The sequence below is a fragment of the Pan troglodytes genome, chromosome 5 (genome assembly GCF_028858775.2).
Source record: "Pan troglodytes isolate AG18354 chromosome 5, NHGRI_mPanTro3-v2.0_pri, whole genome shotgun sequence".
Lineage (NCBI taxonomy): Eukaryota > Metazoa > Chordata > Mammalia > Primates > Hominidae > Pan > Pan troglodytes.
The window spans coordinates 123283346-123303034 of NC_072403.2; the positions used below are offsets into that span (position 1 = coordinate 123283346).

At 35.3% G+C, this 19689-nt stretch overlaps 1 protein-coding gene across 10 annotated transcripts in view; it reads right to left on the minus strand.

The window, feature by feature from the left end:
- Window positions 1-19689, minus strand: part of REV3L (REV3 like, DNA directed polymerase zeta catalytic subunit) — a 193136-nt gene that overhangs the window by 64628 nt on the left and 108819 nt on the right. For all 10 annotated transcript variants that reach the window (XR_010157764.1, XR_010157763.1, XR_010157765.1 and 7 more), the window contains 5 exons: window positions 14876-19037; window positions 9434-10347; window positions 7586-7665; window positions 6178-6303; window positions 1166-1358 (listed from right to left, as the gene is read on the minus strand). Coding sequence is in view for 6 of the 10 variants with exons in the window: in XM_003950901.6 (XP_003950950.2) it covers window positions 1166-1358; window positions 6178-6303; window positions 7586-7665; window positions 9434-10347; window positions 14876-19037 (5475 nt within the window). In the remaining 4 variants the exon portion in view is untranslated. The remainder of the gene's footprint in view (window positions 1-1165; window positions 1359-6177; window positions 6304-7585; window positions 7666-9433; window positions 10348-14875; window positions 19038-19689) is intronic.

Below are 19689 nucleotides of genomic sequence, written 5' to 3' on the forward strand. Positions count from 1 at the left end.
ACTCCAACCTGGGCAACAGAGCGAGACTCTGTCTCAAAAAAACAAAAAGAAAATAACATATCTCTTGTGAAGAAACTGTATTACTTTGTTTCTGTCTTTACTCTTCCTAGCAGGAGAGCTTTGCTTAGCACAGGACATTTTAATCTCTGGTACGATGAAAATGCTTAACCACCACTTCTGTAGGAAAAAAAAGAAAGCCTTAATTTGTAGTGCTGGCCTATTTCATGATGTAAGGAACCCTCCCCCACCCTATGACTGATTTCCAACTGCCAAAGTGACAGCAATTAGTTTGAAAAATTCATGAAAATTCAAGAACTGGCTTGTGAGCTGGTATGTGTCAGCTCAAGCACATCACTGAATAAATTGCAAATTCTTAATATGGTTGTATTCTGTGCTAAGACTTCCTCCTCAGTGGACTGAATTCACTTGTAATGGTGACCACTGAAAGCTGCAGAGGGACAGTAGGTATTTTATAAAATGCCTTATATGGCATTCTATATGAAGAACCTCTGAACCAAAAGTATATTATTTAGAAAGAAAAATAAAGAGATATAAGCAAAGTAAGAATATATCTTTAAAGTATCTTATGAACCATTAACTTATAGTGGTAAGATAAACCCTCTATCAGCAGGAAAATACCTGCATATGCATACATAAGGAAGACTGTGCACCTAATCTAGGGATACATAATAAGGTGGACTCTGTATTAGTAATAAGTATTTTTATAAAATAATACTTAGAACAAATTATATAGATAATTATAAATATTAAGATCTTTATATTGCATTGCTTCTGACTTAAAAAATGAATAAATAAATGGGGTCTTGCTATGTTACCCAGGCTGGAATGCAGTGGCTATTTACAGGCACAATCATAGTGCACTACAGCCCCAAACTCCTGGGCTCGAGCAATCCTGTTGCCCAGCCTCCCAGGTAGCTGGGACTATATATAGGCAGGCACCACTGTGCCTGGCTGCTTCTGACTAATCCAAGTAAGAATAATAAATCTAGGACAAAGTTATACACAATCTCCTACCCCTACCTCAGCAAACATTTTAGAAAAGAGTCATCATGCTTGCTTAGATTAGATCTTCAGCACAGGAATTCCCCATTAAAACATTCACCCTAGAGTGGGCAGGTATATCATTAATAAAAATGGACAATACCTTGACTGAACACTGTCTTGTCTTTATCAATCACTATTACACCTGTGAGTTCTGTTTTTTCTGTATCTGGCAGTGGAGTGTCAGATGAGATGCAGTAGAACAGAGCACAGATTGGGTCAAATTCAGGATCCGGTTCTAAGTCTCGTCTAGTTCGAGCATGCAACTCCACACTGATTAGGGTAAGATTTTGTATCTATAAAAGCAAATAAATACTATGTTTTTAAAACATTTTTTAAAGACATGCTCAAAGAAGTATGTAAGGCTCTAGGGAAATATGTATGTAAGATTACAGAAAAAATGGACATAAAGGACAAAGTCACAGCTCAGCACTCCATATATTAAAACGAAAGATTTTTAATCCCAAGATTAGATTAAATCAATTCATGATGTTATTTCAGAAAATCTGCTCTCAATGACAATATTTAGACTATTTTTCTCAAATATATGCAGGATCTCTCAATGCCTATTTGAGAAAGAGAATGACTAGTCCAAGTAGTTATACAATGAAACCAAAGTCTGTCACGTTTTACTCTTCATGTAGTTAGCTAAACTATATAGTTTTACCTGTAGTTTAAAGTAAAAAGAGAGCTTTTTTAAAATTCAAATTTCCTACCAATTAATTCACTACTACTTGAGGGCTACTTAAACTTAGACTTTTGCATACACTAGGCAGATTTTTAATTATAGTTTTTCCTGAAAAAAAAAAAGAACTGTTATGGTATCAACTACACAACAGCCAGATTTTTACACATGCACATTTTCTCTTTAACATATAATGCAAAAAAGTTAATATTTGCTTTTCATGCTTATTTTTCTATGCCAATATAAACTTTTAACTGTAATTCTTAGTTTTCTTTCTAAAATCAAGACAGAGTAAATAAGAAAAACAAAATATAGGTTGAATTCATGATTATAGCTAGAATTATACCTCATCTTTTTATCATGTACATGCACCTGGCAATGGAAAACAGATTCCTGTTTCAATATTGGTAATTATTCAGATCATATAAATTTAACAAAGGATTTGTGTTTTGTATTATCTTGCATGCAAACTGTTGAAGAAATATAAATTCAAGTTTCTCACTAGTGACAGGAGTAGAATTTGGTAAATCTCTATCAAAATTAAAATCCATTGATGTGGCAATCCTACTCCTGAAAATTTATCCTAGAGACAGATACACTCATACATGTAGATAAAATATACACACAAGGATGTTTACTCGAGAATAGCAAAGACTGGAAAAAAACTAAATGTTTACCTGTTGGGGACAGGTTACATAAATTATGTGGTATCCATAAAGGATACACACAATGGAATATTCTGTAACCTTTAAGATTTTCAAGGGAATGAGGCAGATCTGTATGTCCTAATATAAAAAGATCACTATAATACACTGATACATGGAACCAGTAAACACAGCAAACTTCTATACATGAAAAAATGGAAGCACATGCATAGAAAATTTCTGAAAAGTGACATAAAAATGTAGACATACTTATTGCTTTGGGGGAAAGAAATTGCTAGCCTAAAGTAGGAGGGAAGCTTACTTTTCATTGCAAATTTTTTTGTCCTGATTGAGTATTTTTGGTATATATACTATTGCATGTGCTCATTGTAAATTTGTTAAATAATCTTTTTTTTTTTTTTTTTTTTTTTTTTTTTTTTTTTTTTTTTTTTTAGACACAGGGTCTCTCTCTGTTGCCCAGGCTGGAATGCCATGGTGTGATCATAGTTCACTGCAGCCCTGAACTCCTGGGCTCAAGTGATCCACTCACTTCAGCTTTCCTACTAGCTGGGACTATAGGTACATATCACCATGGCCAGCTAATTTATAAAAACTTCTGTAGAGATGGGGCCTCACTATGTTGCTCAGGCTGGTCTCGAACTCCTGGCCTCAAGCAATCCTCCTGCCTCAACCTCCCGAAGTGCTAGGATTACAGGTGTGAGCCACCTTGCCTGGCCACTAAGTACTTTTTAAAATATAAACAACATCAATTATGCATGTATAAGGCATAATAATAAAGCAAATACAAATCTACCACTTTCCTCAGAAACATATACTGCTGTTTCTACTTTAAAATATTAGCATTAAAAAAAAAATCAAACCACATGAAATGGAGAGCTAAGGGAAAAAATTTTTACTTTTAAATGCATACTCTTCAGAACTTAATTTTAACAATAAGCATGCATTAATTTAGTAAATAAAAAATTTTTAAATGGAAAACTCCTCCCACAAACCCAAATAAAACAAAACAACCAGTTTCATTAGAAAGGGATGAACATATGAGGCCGGGCACGGTGGCTTATGCCTGTAATCCCAGCACTTTGGGAGGCTGAGGCAGGTGGATCACCTGAGGTCAGGAGTTTGAGACCAGTCTGGCAAATGTAGTGAAACCCCGTCTCTACTAAAAATACAAAAATTAGCCGGGTGTGGTGACGCATGCCTGTAATCCCAGCTACTAGGGAGGCTGAGGCAGGAGAACTGCTTGAACCTGGGAGGTGGAGGTTGCAGTGAGCTGAGATTGTGCCATTGCATTCCAGCCTGGGTGACAGAGTGAGACTATGTCTCAAACAAAAAAAAAAAAAAAAAAAAAAAAAAGAAAGGGATGAACATATGAAAAGACATGAAGACTCTGAAAACAATTTTAGGTTAAAAGGGTCTTAGAGGTTGATTTTTGTTTACTAGATCAAATTTTCACACTCAAAATTTGCATTTCTATTCCTTAATAACAAAATGCATTACTCTGCTTAGGGGGTATTTTTTTAAAGCAAACTATATAAAGACATGGCTTGAGAGATTTAGTGAGTGTGACTAGGCAAGAGGCAGGTGAGAAGGGGGACAAAGATTACAACCCTTGTCTTCTGCACTGAGTACTGATGTGCAGAAGAAAGAGAGATTATCCTAGGGTAATGGAAACAGAGGGAGAAAATGCCACAAACATAATTTCCTAGAGAAAGGAAGAGAACAGTATTTTTTCTTTGGTTTATTCCCTGTTTCAACCACCGGGCGGCAGTTTGGAATGTGCCTTGAGATGAGGAAAGCCGGTTATCGGGAGGAAGAAGCTGTCAGAGCAACCAGTGAGATCTCCAGAGTGATTTTAACTTCCAGAGGGCCCATGGTTCTGAAACAGGGTTACCTAGGAAAATGTAGAAAAGCGTACTTTTCAAATAAGAGAATAATCAAATGTAACATGTCTTTTTGCTATGGTCTATCAAATTTGCTTTAATACATATTTTTAACAAAGTTTTTAAAAATTTGCTAATTTCAAGTTTGCATTTGATGGTATGTATTACTGAATTTATCACTTAATTTATCTAGGCTTCAGGGGCTAGTATAGACCTAGGTATAAAACAGAAACTGAATGAATGCTGTTGAATGAGAAAAATGTGCAAATGAATAAATGAGGGAGAGACTATGTTCCAATCTAATTCTAAAAAAACATAATTCTCAGTTCAAATGTGAAGAACAAAGGAGGACAATATTAAAATTTTTCCCTCAGTTTATGTTAATCTAATCTCTAGAACAGTTTACAACAGAATTGACTTGAGAAAAAAAACCACACTTAAAAATTGAATTATAACTTAAAGGTGGTTACTAATCCTCTGCTTTAAAAGCAAAGACATAAAATGACTGTATAAAACTAGCATTGTCCAATAGAAATATAATGAAAGTCACATGTAACTTAAAGTTTTCTAGTAGTCACATTAAAAAAATAAAAATAGGTTAATTTAAAAACACTTTGATCTGATCCAATCAATATATTTAAAATATTATCCTTTCAACATGTAATCAATATTAAAATTACTAACAAAATATTTTAAATTATTCTTTCCATGAAGTCTTTGAAATGAGTATGTACTTTATCCTTCTAGTATATCTCACTGTGCATGCTAAATTTTCTACAGAAATACTTGATCTGTAATTTCATACAACTTAAGAGTAAAAAATAGTATTACATACCTAAGTCGTTCCAAACATACTTTGAGTCAACTATGTTTTAAAATCTAAATTAAAATTAAATAAAGTTTAAAATTCAGTTCTTCAGTTGTATAAGCCAAATTTTAAGTTCTCAATATCCATGCTGCTAGCGGCTACCATACGACAGCACAGGTGTAAACAATGAAAACATACTCCAATTTCTATCTTACTGCCAGTCAGATACGTGCTTTGAGTTTGTTTTCTGCATACAAATAAATTTACAGTGACCCATTCACATATTCTTTCCAATGCATACTGTGGCTGATGTATATTTTTGCAAAGTCCTAGTCTTTGGCAGACAGCCTGTGCTGTGAAGATAGCTGGGTTAAGTAGAGAGTATATGAGTGAATGAATTTATCCTCTTTTGTAGCAAGCTCTAATCCACTCAGCCAATCAAACAGAAAATACAAGTAAATATCACATTTCAGATGTGACATAACATCTTAATATAATAATCCCCAAAATACAGACTTACTTCTTTTTTTTGTTTTTCCCCAAAGAGACAGAGTCTTGCTCTGTCTGTAGCCCAGGCTGGAGTGTAGTGGCGCAATCACAGCTCACTGCACCCTCGAACTCCCAGGATCAAGTGATCCTCCCACCTCAGCCTCCCAAGTAGCTGAGACTATAGGTGCGTGCCACCATGCTCATCTAATTTTATTTTTATTTTTTGGTAGAGACAGGGTCTTCCTATGTAGCCCAGGATAGTCTTAAACTCCTCGACTCAAGGGATCATCCCACCTCCACCTCCCAAAAATCTTTTCTTATTTTAATGTCCATAAGCTGAATTTCAGTTATGAGATTTGTGAAAGATATGAAATCACAAAGCAGTCTCAGCAACTTAAATGCTTTAAGTTTATGTATTGTACATAAACATGTAAATATACAAAATAGTAAAATGAGAACAAGATGAAGATTAATAGGATAGAATTCAATATACTCCTCCCTTGTTAAAAAAATTCCATACTTGTTTTATAGAATAAAACAGGAGTTAAACTGAACACAATGTATGTGTCCTTACTGTTGCAGTTTTACCTCATGTAAAGCTTTTGCCTCCTGTAAGTTTTGTATGCTGACTTTGAAACCGTAAGTATTGTTTAAAGATGGTCCATCAATCTGAGAAGTTTCTTTCTGTGGGGTATTTACTGCTGCAAATTGATTCTATAAAAAAAACACACACACATACACACAGCCAGAAAAAGATACATGAGCAATCATTTTTCTTTTGATTACTTATTCTCAGATAATATGCTTTATGTGTTTAGTAATAAATGGTAAACTAATATCATCTCTAAGTTCAAGAACAAACTGTATTTTATTAATGTTATTTTCATGCTAACAAAGATATCAGAACTGGATACATGTAGAAATATAAGCAAACCATATGTTATCTCTCAGTTCAGAAGCCCTCAATACTGAAAATAACAGTTTTGTAGGGAGTTGACATTTATACCACATGGACATTTATCTTGACCTTTCTTGGAAGTAAGACAAGCAAGCAATCAATATATTTCCAACTACTTTGGCTAAAGTTTGTAAAAGATTTGAAATACTGATTTGTATTTTACTCTAATATAACATGTGTCTGAAAGATGAATTAAATAAAACAATGTAATCTTCAAAGATTCAGAAAAAAATGGAATCTATTTCTTACAAAATTATTTTTTCTGATTTCTAAATCTATTAACTGTTTTCCCCAAAGTGTTATGTTCACAACACACTGATATAGTATTTTTTAATATATATAGCTTGTAATTCAACAGTATTTTATAAATGAAAGTTTAAAAAGTTTTATAATCTCAGAAATATTAAAATATATTTTATGTAGTTAATGACATTTATAAGAAGTGGCCAATATATAAGTGATTTCTAGCATATATTTCCAAGGATGTATGTCTAATGTATACTTCTTTCACATAACCATATAATTCTAAGTTTTGTCATATTTTTAGTATTTGAATAAAGACATTTGTGACTTTCCAGAGTTTCAGTAGTAAATAATGTTGCTTTCTTTTACTACTTAGTAAAATAAATTTTAAAAAATCAATAAGGTTATATTTTAGAAAAAAGTAATAAACCAAGAAAAAGGATATATTTTTGGTGGGATCAAAAATCACTTACTTGAGCTCTGCTGTCATTGGATTGTTCTGATTTTGCCAGTAATCAGTTAATGTATTTGTATCCTCATAATCCACATTTTGGCTATCATATTCACTTTCTCTGTAATATTTGTATTTACATATAAGAATCTTTTAGATCCCAACAACAAAAAAAAAAACTAAAAAAAGGCAAATTTTTGTTGTCTCAAAGATATGCAAATAATGATGCAAAAATTTAAGTAACCAAAATTTTTTAATTGAGACAAAGTTAACAATTATCTAACTGAAATCTAGGAAAAAGATTGGCTCTTCCACTGATCTTTCAAAATGTTTAGTATAGTTACCTTTGCTTGTGTTAACAGTACTCTTCTAAGAGTGTCAGTATTACTTCCTTTCTTATTACTCAACTTCTGTGTTTTTGGTTCTGTAGAAAGAAATTTAATATTTAACATGTATATCAAAATTACCTGCTTCTGGTTTTTAAAAAACCTTTTGTTGTTCCAAACACTTAAGTACCACTTGTGGGTGCTGTCCTATGAATTCCCCCCAGAATTTCATAATTTAAAAATGAAATTCAAACCTCTGATCCCAACCAAAATAACATTTTGACATTTTGTATTTTAAATGTTTATGTTTTAATTACTGAATTTTATACCTCAGTCATTAACCTAGAGAACTGTTTAATTCATTTATTCACTTATTTATCAAGTATCTATGATGAGGAAGAAAAGACATAATTTCTGCCCTCGTGGGGTCTAGAGAGAGAATCAGACATTCATCAAACATACTAGAAAAATAAAATTATAACTGCACTAATACAACAAAGGGGAATATAATTGGGAATTTTTATGTAGTCAAGGAGATTAGGGAAGGTTTCCTGGAAGTAAAATCTGAAGAGAGTAGTAACTAACTAAGAACAGAGTGGGGATTTTTCCCTGATTACTGTGCAAAAGAATTGGAAGTTACTAAGAGTAGATAAAATGGCTGGTGCAGGAGCCCAGGCAAGAGATGATGACAGTTTGGCCTAAGGTTGTGGTGGAAGAAGTACAATAAAGTAGATAGATCTAGGTTACTTGGGAGATAAACAAGTGATAAGGCTTGGTTAGGGACCAGAAACTACAAGGTGGGTAGTGAGGGAATGAGGTGAGTGTTAAAAATAAATTCTATGTTTCTGACTTGTGTAACTAAGAAATGATGGCACTATTCATTGAAATAAGGAAAACTGAAAGAAGGCCAGATGGGTTTTTATGTGGAGGCATGTATATATGTGTGTTGGGGAAGTGGTGGTGAATGTATGCGGTGAGATCATGAATTGGTTTTTAAAATACTAATCTTGAGGTGCCATTTAGCATTCAAGTGGAAATGTCAGATAGGTAGTTGGATATAGTGTTCTGGAGCTTAAAAGAGAGATCTGAACTGGGAATATAAATTTGCGAGTTATCTGTAGTAATCCTGTAGACAGGAATTAGATCATTTAGAGAAAGATATAAAGAAGGCTTAAGATCAAGCCTTAATAAACTCCAACATTTAGATAACAACTGAGAATAATGAGAAAATCAAGTGGGAAAAAAACAGAGAAGTAGGAGGAAAGCCAAGTGGAGAAGCTCCAAGAAGGAAGGTAAGGTCAACAAGAAAATGGCTGCTTAGAGGACATATGATAAGACTCAGGAACATCTATTGGTTTTAGCTATAAGTTTACTGGGAATCTTTACAAGAGCTATAATGTAGAATGACAGGGGCAGAATTCAGTTTACAGTGGGCTGAGAAATGAGTAGGAGGTAAATAACTGGAGTTGTCAAATTAGATAAATCTTTTAAGAAATTTGGCTTTGAAGGGGAGGAGAAAGAGTAGAAGCTGGCTGGAGACGTGAGGTCAAGGCAGGTTTTTTGTTTCTGTTTTAAAATGTGGGAGACCTGGGTATGTATAAAAGCCAACAGGAAAGTCAAGTTGAGAAGATAAGCCTTTTGAGAGGGCTCCTGCATTTCACCCACAAGACAGGATGGAAGCAAATATAAGTAGATTTCACAGCAGAAAGACAGTTGCCATGTGACGACTTTCTAAGACATGACGAAAAATATTTGCTGAGCTATACCTTCATTTAAAAAGCTCTGATTTTCATTACAGTCTAATGTTATCTTCATTTCTATTTCTGAAGAACAATTATGGAGACTTCCTGTTATTTGTACACTTACCTGTTGATAATGGGCTAAGGCCAGTTGCTTCAGGAAGCCTTTCCAGAAGTTTTCTCTGTATGATTGGTGTACTATGAAAGCAAAGTGATTCACATTTCCCAGTTCTTGCCCTAGTATTAATTGGAGATATCACTAGAGGCTCTTGAGGCTCACTGCAGGGGCTTTTTTGTATACCATCTTTTATTGGCTTTAAGAAGTTCTCAACAGCCAATGAAGGCAGCTCCTCTACTGGTGATGAGGGTCTATCATCTCCATTTAATGCTTTGGAATCTGGGGATATTGGTTGTTGCCAAGGGGGAATTACTGGAGAATCAGGGGAGCTATAACTAATGTAATAGTTATCATCATCATCTTCATCTTTTTCGGGATCACTTGCAGAGGCAACTGGTGGCAGCATCTGACTTTCACTTGCAGTTTGACTACATCCCGTGGTTGGTGCTTGTAAAGCAATCTGAGAATTATCAACATCCTCCTTGGTATGTGCTGTAGTGGGGAGTATACATGGACTTACATCCATTTTTGGAGGCACTACAGGTTTGTCATCTGGGTTAACTGAAGAGCTAAAGTTCTCAGCAGATTTTACAACTCCAGTTGGCTTGGTTTTAGGCAGTTTCTTGGAACGTTCATATTCTTCTTTGGCTTGAAGCCACACTTGAACCAGTTGTCGACTTGGGGCACATTTGCAAGGCATAATCACAATTTTTTTATCTTCAACCATCTTAGGGCTATTACTTGACCCTTTATTGACACCTCCTTGGCCACTGCGAAGGGGTGACCCTGGCCTTGGATTCTGAGTCATTGCTGAGAATGCTGTTTTCCAAAGACGAAGTCCTTCCAGAGAAAAGTCTCCCTCAAACTCAGCCAGATCATTTGCAAGTCGAGTTTCTACCATGAGGAGCCGTCCACCAATCTCCCTATAATAACATATTTTAGAACAACTGTTTTGTTTCAAAGAGCAATTACCAAAATATTTAACTCCATATCCTAGATAAAGTCCCTTTTGGAGTCTCAAAAATGTCCATGTCTATCTTCCCCGCCCCCTCTATATTGTGCAGGTACATTCTATCTTTAGTCTCAATATGCTTTTCCTCACAGGTATATGACTACTACTTAATTTCCTTTGGAAGGTACCATTAATCTTAGGGAGAGAAGGTATTTTTTTGTTTTATTTTAATGCCCCATGAAGCCTTCTATCCTTCAAGGAGATGACACAAACTTTTCAGATTCCTTTCCTCTCCTAATCTTAAAGTAATTTTCCATTATTACCACATATGAATAAAAACAATGAATTTATCATTCAAATACTATGTCTCTGGATATTATTCATAGCTTCTTCCTATATTCTCCAGTATCTGTAGTTTAACAAAGCCAGTCAATTCAAATGAATCTTCGTACTCTCAAATTCCCTTAAACATTAAAAAAAATACCAACTGAGGTAAATTACTCTAATTCTTTCTTCCCATTCCATGGCAGGGATTAACACTGACATAACTTAGGAGCTGGCAGAGCCCACAGGATGCATGGCTTAAATGTTACCAATGCATGAATATGTGGGAAATCACTAATGAAAACAGTCTGGTTTCATTTCCAATAGTTATAAATATTAAGTGAAACCTCTGTCTTTCTCTAATTCCTTGATACTATTTCTGCTTACTACAGCAACATAAAATAATTCTACTTCTTCATGTTAACTTTATTATGGATATAAAGTTAATTCATAGTTTTTTCAATCACTTCTCTTAGGGCATGATTCCCCAAATGTCCCCATCACTCTCTACGTAAAATCCACTAACTGGATTCATGTTTTCAGATTTGAAGCTGAAAGAAGAGCATTAGGGCTACTCTGTCTCCTTTATATGAAAAGACTTAAGCCCCTACTAGTTAACTTCATAACCAGCATCCAGCACTGTCCCTGCATCCACTCTTGGCAATGTGAAAAAACAGAAACAGAATTAATGCTGTTGAAGGAAATGAATACACATACCAAGTGACCATACCCAACTCTAATACTAAGGATAGAGAAGTCATAATGAGGTCAAGAATAAAAAATGGTGAGGTGTCGGGAGGCTGAGGGAGGAGAATGGCATGAATCAGGGAGGCGGAGCTTGCAGTGAGCCGAAATCACGCCACTGCACTCCAACCTGGGTGACAGAGCCAGACTCCGTCTCAAAAAAAAAAAAAAAAAAAAATGGTGAGGTGTGGTGAATTCAGTTTTCTTACATATTGTCAGCAGCATGGTAATTGCTATAACCCACTGGGAAAAAAAATCTCCTAATATGTATCAAGAGCCTTAAATTTTTCAGTAATCCTACAAGAAATGCTTTAAGAAGAAAATGCTAATATCTTCTTAACATACATAATAATATACATAATATCTATAGTGACAAAATTGCAAACAACCTTTCTGTCCAATAATATATACATGATGCAACATATGCAGCAATTAAAATAGTCAAGAAACTCATTTGGAAAATGTTTACAATATAATGTTAAGTGAAAAATTTGGATATAATACTGTGACTATATAAGGTCACACTTCACAAAACAAAACAAACTAAAAACTATACTTTTTAAAAAAGAAAACAGAATACACATCAAAATATTATGGTGGCTGTTACTACATGGAAAAATGATGTAATTTTTATTTTTTCTTCTTTCATACTTCCTAAATTTTCTATATTGAATATACAGTTTCTTTTTTTTTTTTTGAGACAGTCTTGCTGTGTCACCAGGCTGGAGTGCAGTGGTGCGATCTCAGCTCACTGCAACCTCTGACTCCCTGGTTCAAGTGATTCTCCTGCCTCAGCCTCCCGAGTAGGATTACAGACTCATGCCACCATGCCCAGCTAATTTTTGTATTTTTAGTAGAGATGGGGTTTCACCATGTTGGCCAGGATGGTCTCGATCTCCTGACCTTGTGATCTGCCCACCTTGGCCTCCCAAAGTGCTGGGATTACAGGCGTGAGCCACCGTGCCTGGCCTACAGTTTCATATTTTAAAAATATTTTTCAAAAATGATTATTTTTTATTTTAGCTGCAGGACAAGTGTCAAAGTTGGACAATAACAACAACACAAAGGTAATGACTAGCACATAAAGTTTGGTAACTAAAAGTAAATATACCATAATCACTACTGATAACACCAAAGTCCCCAAAATGATGGAAACTAATGTCTAAAGAACAGATTTCATATGCTCCAGCAGTGAAATAAAGAGTTCCATGTGGGTACTAAACAAAACTGTGTGTTGAAAAGGGGCTGGGAGGTGGACATTTCTACCTTTCACTTCAAGTCATTACAGGAGAGAACTTTTATTCTGCATTTCTGATAACCTTTTCTCACCCCTTTATTAAAAAAATAAATTTTATCGTGTATATTTAAGGTATAAAATATGATATTAGTATATAGTAAAATGGTTCTTACAGTGAAACAAATTAACATATCCATCATTTCACATTCTCAACCCTTTCTTAAATGGATTCCTATAGGAATTATTGTGAATCTGCTGGGTAAAAGCCTGGCATTCACTGTCGTGTTTTTTTAATTTAAACTTTTAAAAAAAGATATTTTAACAGCTTTAGGTTGACAGCAAAATTGAAAGGAAGGTACAGACGTTTCCCATATATCCCTTGTGCCCCCACACATACATGGCCTCCCTCATTATCACCATCCCCTACCAGAGTGGTACATGTGTTACAATCGATGAACCTATGTTGACACATCATAATTGTCCAAAGTCCACAGATTACATTTGGGTTTGTTCTTGGTGTGGTACTTTCTATGGCTTTGAACAAATGTGTAATATTCATATTGTATCTTTCTTTTTTTTTTTCCCACTGGAGTCAGGAACATGGTACTGCCACAGGTCAGTGCATACATGCAGTGTGGCCTCTGCTGCTTTTCCTATCTCTTTCCAAGATTTAGACTAAGGCAGGGCCTGCCTTAGCAGTTCCAGCCATCCTCTTCTGCTTCTGAATGGATGGCTGAAATGAACTGCCTGCTCTGCAACTGGTTAAATATATGAGATCATGGACACAAGGGCAGGAACAAGAACCATCATTTAAACTTTCTGGATTAAGCCACATTACCCATTTAGCTTTCATCAGTTATGTCCTAACTTGGTGATGAAAGTGGTATACACCATAACTACTTAACTACTGATAAATAAACCAGTACTGTGATTTTTATTTTGCTATTTGCTGCGTGTGCGCGTGCGCTCACGTTTGTCTATCAATTCCCTGAAGAGATTTTTTTTTTGAGATAAAGTCTCATTCTACTGCCCAAGCTGGAATGCAGCGGCGTGAACACAGCTCACTGCAGCCTTGACATCCTGGGCTCAAGTGATTCTCCTTCCTTAGCCTCCTGAGTAGCTGGGACCACAGGTGCATGCCACCACGCCCAGCTATCTTTTTTTTTTTTTTTTTCTGAGATGGAGTTTCACTCTTTATTGCCCAGGCAACAAAGTGCAGTGGCGTGATCTCAGCTCACTACAACCTCCACCTCCTGGGTTCAAGTGATTCTCCTGTCTCAGCCTCCTAGGCAGCTGGGATTACAGGCACCTGCCACCATGTCCAGCTAATTTTTGTATTTTTAGTAGAGACAGGGTTTCACCATGTTGGCCAGGCTGGTCTTGAACTCCTGACCTCAGGTGATCTGCCCCCCTCGGCCTCCCAAAGTGCTGGGATTACAGGCGTGAGCCACTGTGCCTGGCCTAATTTTTTGTAGAGACAGAGTCTCACTATTTTGCCTGGGCTGGTCGCAAACTCCTGGGCTCAAGCGATTCTCCCACCTTGGCCTCCCAAAGTGCTGGGATTACAGGTGCACACCACCATACCCAGCCACCTGAAAAAATTCTTAAAAGAAAGGAGAATGGAAACCAAAGTCCATTTGCTAATAACTGCATAAACTATAATAACAATAACAATATAATACAAGATATTGAAACCACATGAAAAGTGGTTTATAATAGAAACAACTTACAATAATCTTCACTTAGAGATATATCAGAGGAATACTTAAAACACATACATGCTTTTTCAAAACACTTGAAAATGAAGTTCTTTTAAAATGGTATAAAAGTTTAACATTTAAAAATTAAATACCATTTAAAAACAATGATCATTGTAATCCTTTTAAAGTATCATGACATCTTTACAGTGAGCACCTCTAATCTTTAATGAAGACATAGTGTTAAATAATGGTAGATCCAAGTCAACTTAAATAAATTTCTCTAGGTGTAACCATCCAGTTAGTTTTTGAATTTTCTTAGTAAGTCTGTAATTAGAAATACTTTCCACAATGATATACTTATAAATACGGTATCACAGAAAACTAGCAGTCAGGTAACCAAATGTTGCATACATTCTTTTTTTTTCAATCCCCATAGCATAATTTTATATATCATAATAATTCAGAGTGACCCAAGGGAAAAAATAACTGATTACCTGGGCTTTTCTGGTACATCAGAAGGATTACTGCAAAATGGTTCCTGGTAAATAGTCTCAGACAGGTCATGATCCAACAAAGTTGCCATAATTTCTTCCCTACTTGGGGGGGACATAAGTGGTTTCAGAATGTTAGCAGTTCGAGGGGTGAAGCTGCCATTTTTAGATTGTGAAGGAGAGCTAGTAGATCTTGGTGAACTATCAGGAGTTGGTGTCAACATATCATTGTTTCTTGAAACATACAGTTCTAAATCTTCACAGGCCACGTCTACAAGTTCACCATCAGGGGAGGAGAGTATTGCAGTAAAAGAGGTATTGGCTGAGTCAAGAGGCTGTCCCATTTCTTTTCTGGTGTGACCTTGAATCCAGTCTGAATTGTTTGGCTGTGGGAGGCTAAGAAACACTTCTTTGCTTACTGAACTCCTATTCAATCTAGATTTTTCACTTAGACAGTCTTCTGCCTGCTGAACACAGAAAGAATCCATTATTGAGTTAGACCGAGTTGTTAGAGGATGAAAGCTATTTTTCCACTGGTTGTGGCGACGATTCTCATTGCTATCTATGGTTGACTTCTCAAAAATTTCAGGACTTAAAGTACCAGATCTAATCCATGAGGCTGAGTCTGTGGTATGATGCTTGTCTTCATCACATTTCTGGTTGTCATGACTTAAAAACTCATTTTTTTCTATAGCTTGTCCTGGAAAAAGATCCTGAACAGCATCACTTAGGAACTTCTGAGGCAAATTCTGATCAGCTGGGACAAACTGACTTCCAGAATAAAAGCTACAAAATCCAGTCTGACCTATTGTGTTAATATCAAAATTATAATTATGTTCAGGAGATAAACTATCTTCAAGTGAGTAACAACTTTCAAAGCCTGGATCTGAAAAAAAGATGGGACTATCATCTGATACAGAGTTATCCAACTGGCTAGAGTTTTGTAAATTTAAAGAGTCTACTTTGAGAAGTTTGGGGATTTTTTCTTTTTGTTTTGTACTTCTGGGAGTTCGAGGTTTTCTTGGGGACGTTACCGATCGTGTCCGTTTATTTGCTTTGTTATGCTCAAGGGAACCAGAAATATTTTTATTTGGTTGATGTTTATTGGATAATGGGTCTTGTGTAGTATTTGCATTTTGTGCTTTCTGCTGTCTTTTTTGTAACAATTCTTTTAGAACTGCCAGTCCAGACTGTCCTTCACCAAATGCTGAAGGTGTTGACACATTTCGATTTTTACACTGAGAAAGTGCTTTGGTTTGTGAAATTGCTTCTGATAATGACCTCGGTTTTACTCTTTCAGGTTTAAAATTTGACATATCTAAAATAAAGCCCCTTTGCTTTTGCTCCCATGCTATTTGTTTGATTGGACTTCTCAAGGAAGTTACAAAGCAATTATTAGGCATTTGGCTTTCCTCTGAAGCTGTATTTTCCGGAGAACAAGTTTCACTGTGCTTTGACTGTTCCGCTATGCACACAATCTGCTGCTGACTGTCTTTGCAATGCAAAAAATTAGGGGTATATGCTTGGTCCAGCTTTGATTCTAGGGAATTGCGATATTCACTTAACTTTCCGATTGATGACAAATAGTTTCTTTGTATATTATTTGCATTATCTTCTATCTTTGAGGACATACCAGAAGATATCTGTGTATTCTGTGCTACCTGAGATAAATGATTGGAAAGGTCAAATATATTTTTTTGAATTAACGTTGATTCCTTTAGAGTAAACATAGCACTTTGATTATGAGGCCTTTGAACATTAATTTTTGAGACTCCAGGTCCTATAGAATTACAAACAACTGATGGATGCAAATCATCTCGTGAACTGGGGAATGTCTGCAAATCTACAGACTTCTTGCTTTCTAAGAAAGAAGAAAAGCAGCCAGATAACTTCTGTTGTGCATTAATTCCAGTGGGTAGGGAAGCAGAAAGGGGATGATCTACAGCAGAGCCCATTAGTGGCATATCTTTCTGTTTAAAAAGTAGTTGAGAGCCTCCAGAACTACTTGCAAATTCAGACACATTCTGGTGTTTCAGTACAAACTTAACCTCAGCACCAGACTGAGATTTTATTTTTTCATCCTTAAGTGTTATATGCTTTCTCGATGTACCTTTCTCATTTGTTTTTTGTTTTGCTCTTGGTTTCTTTTTTCCATCATCTACTAGTTTATTTGTCTGATTTCGTTTGTTCCTTTTCTTAGTAACTATAGAGGGATTAGCAAGCTTTGCTTTTGATTTCTTAATCTGTGCTCTTGCGCGACTAGTTTTTCCTATACGAGAATTAACAGTCTTCTTATATACATTAGGACCCTTAAAAAGCATTGCCTCTTTTTCTGCAGCAGCCATGATTTCTTCAGCTCTTGGATCTGTGGGAGACCAGCAGCGAGGTGGAGAAGAATTTATGGGACTTGTGCTTCTCTCAGAAAGAAAACCTAGTTTAGACATAACATCACTATAATTCAAGTCACAATCTTCGGTTTCAGCATTGTAAGATGGTGAGGGAGGAGAAAGAATAGCATGTGACCGTTTTTTCCTGAAAGACAAAGTTCTTTTAATATTTTCATTATTTGTCCTTTGTTGTTTACCAGTTTTTTTCTTAGCAGATTTATGTTTTGACTTTCTTCTGTGACTTTTCTTTGGTGTTAGTGGATAAATGGGATATTTGGTTGCAGGGGAGTCGGGAACTTTTGGCCAAAAGTCCTTCAAAGGTGCAAGCTTTTTATATAGTTCCATTTTTTCTTCTGTTAATATTACTTGTTTTTCTTTAGAGTCTATTTTTCCTAGCTTCACAAGCATATTTTTTCTCCCTCTAAATCTATTAATAATAATATACTTTATGATGACAGGGGGCAGCTTTTTAGACATTTTTCTTCGTTTTCGGGATTTGAGAGTTCCATCTAAACTTTCACCAATTTCCATGGGATGAGGTAGACTAATTTTTGAGTTGTGAGTTACAAAACTTGACTCACTGTCTTCAGTCTCATAATTTACCTTGCGTTTGGCTCTAAGTGTGTATTTATTTCCATATAGTCCAAAGGACTGCTCAGTTTCTAACGTTCCATCTCCAAAGTGACAGTCTACAAAACCATCTGTGGGTGTTTTATTTTCAAAAGCTCCATGAGTGGTTTTAGTTAAATCACTAGCCAATGCATTATCCTTCTCAGGATTACTATTACAAGGATTATTTTGTATAAAATTATCTTTTGTGGATCCAGTCTCACTACTTTTGGTAGAAGTCTCCTGATGACCTGCAAGTTTCCTTTTATTCAATTTTAACCGGGATGGTTTATTGCCAGGTTGTAATTTATATGTGACAGGAGATAGTTTCTGTGGTCTAGTAAGACAGTTAGAAAGAACAACACTGGGAAAAAACATATAGTGTGCTGCTTGCTGGCTGAGGCTTGGCTTTTCTGTTTTATGTTCTTGAAATTCTTCATACCTAATTTTAAGTTTATTTAGTCCACTTTCATCAGCAGTGCTATTAAGAGAATGCACCATAGTTCTATTCTCCCCTGAGCATGACAATAATTCACAATTTTCAGTAAATGATGAAGGGAATAAACTACTCAGAGCTGTGCTGTTTCCTTTTTCATTTCCTTCAGAGGATACTTTATTTTTTGAATGATTTAAGTCAGAAAAGTTGAAAGAATTTTTGCCCAATGTATTCTCGTTAGGGTGACGGTGCATATGTATAAAAGGGGAATCCTTTTCGATTTTTCTAATGTTTGTATATTTTCTACTTGGTACTTGTCTTGTAACAGATGGAATATCTTCTTCATAATCAAAAATACTACTTTCACAGGAAGATACTGGGAGGATCTCTTTCTTACTATTCTCTTTATGAGAATTTTCTGAATGAACAGTACTGCTTAAAGATCCAGGGTATTTCATAGAATAAGTGCTTTCGTTTGTAAAAGAAGTGACTGAATTATCTAGACCTTTTTCTGTATTTTTGTTTGTCTGTGAAAGGTCTTCAATTAAATCTTCCTTGTTCAAAACATGGGAAGAAAGGGCACTTGTGTGTTTACACTGAAAGGTAATCTTAGCAGAAGATGAGGGTTCTAATGTAGCAGCATCTTTGTGAAAGATGGAGGGTTTAACTGATAGCTTGCTTGTTGCAATTACAGAAGAGTGGGTTCTAGAATTTTCATTGTTCAATGGATTGTCTGAAATGAGGAGGGAAAAACAGTTTATTTCATTTTACTCTTTTAATTTTTAAGACATTTTCCCACACCAAGATATTAATGCTATCACTATGAAAAAATTACATCAAATTAAGTTTGGTTATCTTAACAAAAAGGTAATGCTTATCATTAATGACTCAATCTAAATATAGTTAGTTACAATTATTAGTCATCATTTTAAACAAATATTCCATTGATCAGAAATAGATTATATTACTATTTAGTTCCTTTGGGGCATAAGGGAAAAATACTGTCACTTTAAAAATGTTCATAAAATAATATGCTTTACATTATCACTTCAAATAAACTGAGCATATTTTTCAGTTTATTATTCTACTTGCACAACAAACATTAAAGTTTTCAAAGCTTGAATTCAGTGGTCAATAAATGTTATATCCTTTTAGAAATGAGAAGCAAATCATGTATCTAATTCTTTCAAAAGAAAAAAATCCTGAAGGACGAAACATCACTATAGCCTCCCTTAGCCAACTATATAGAAAGTATGATTACAGTTTCAAAATCAATAGAAAGTATGATTAAAGTTTCAAAATCATATTTATTTATTTATTATTTTTTTTGGAGGCAGAATCTTGCTCTGTTGCCTAGGCTGGAATGCCATGGAGCAATCACAGCT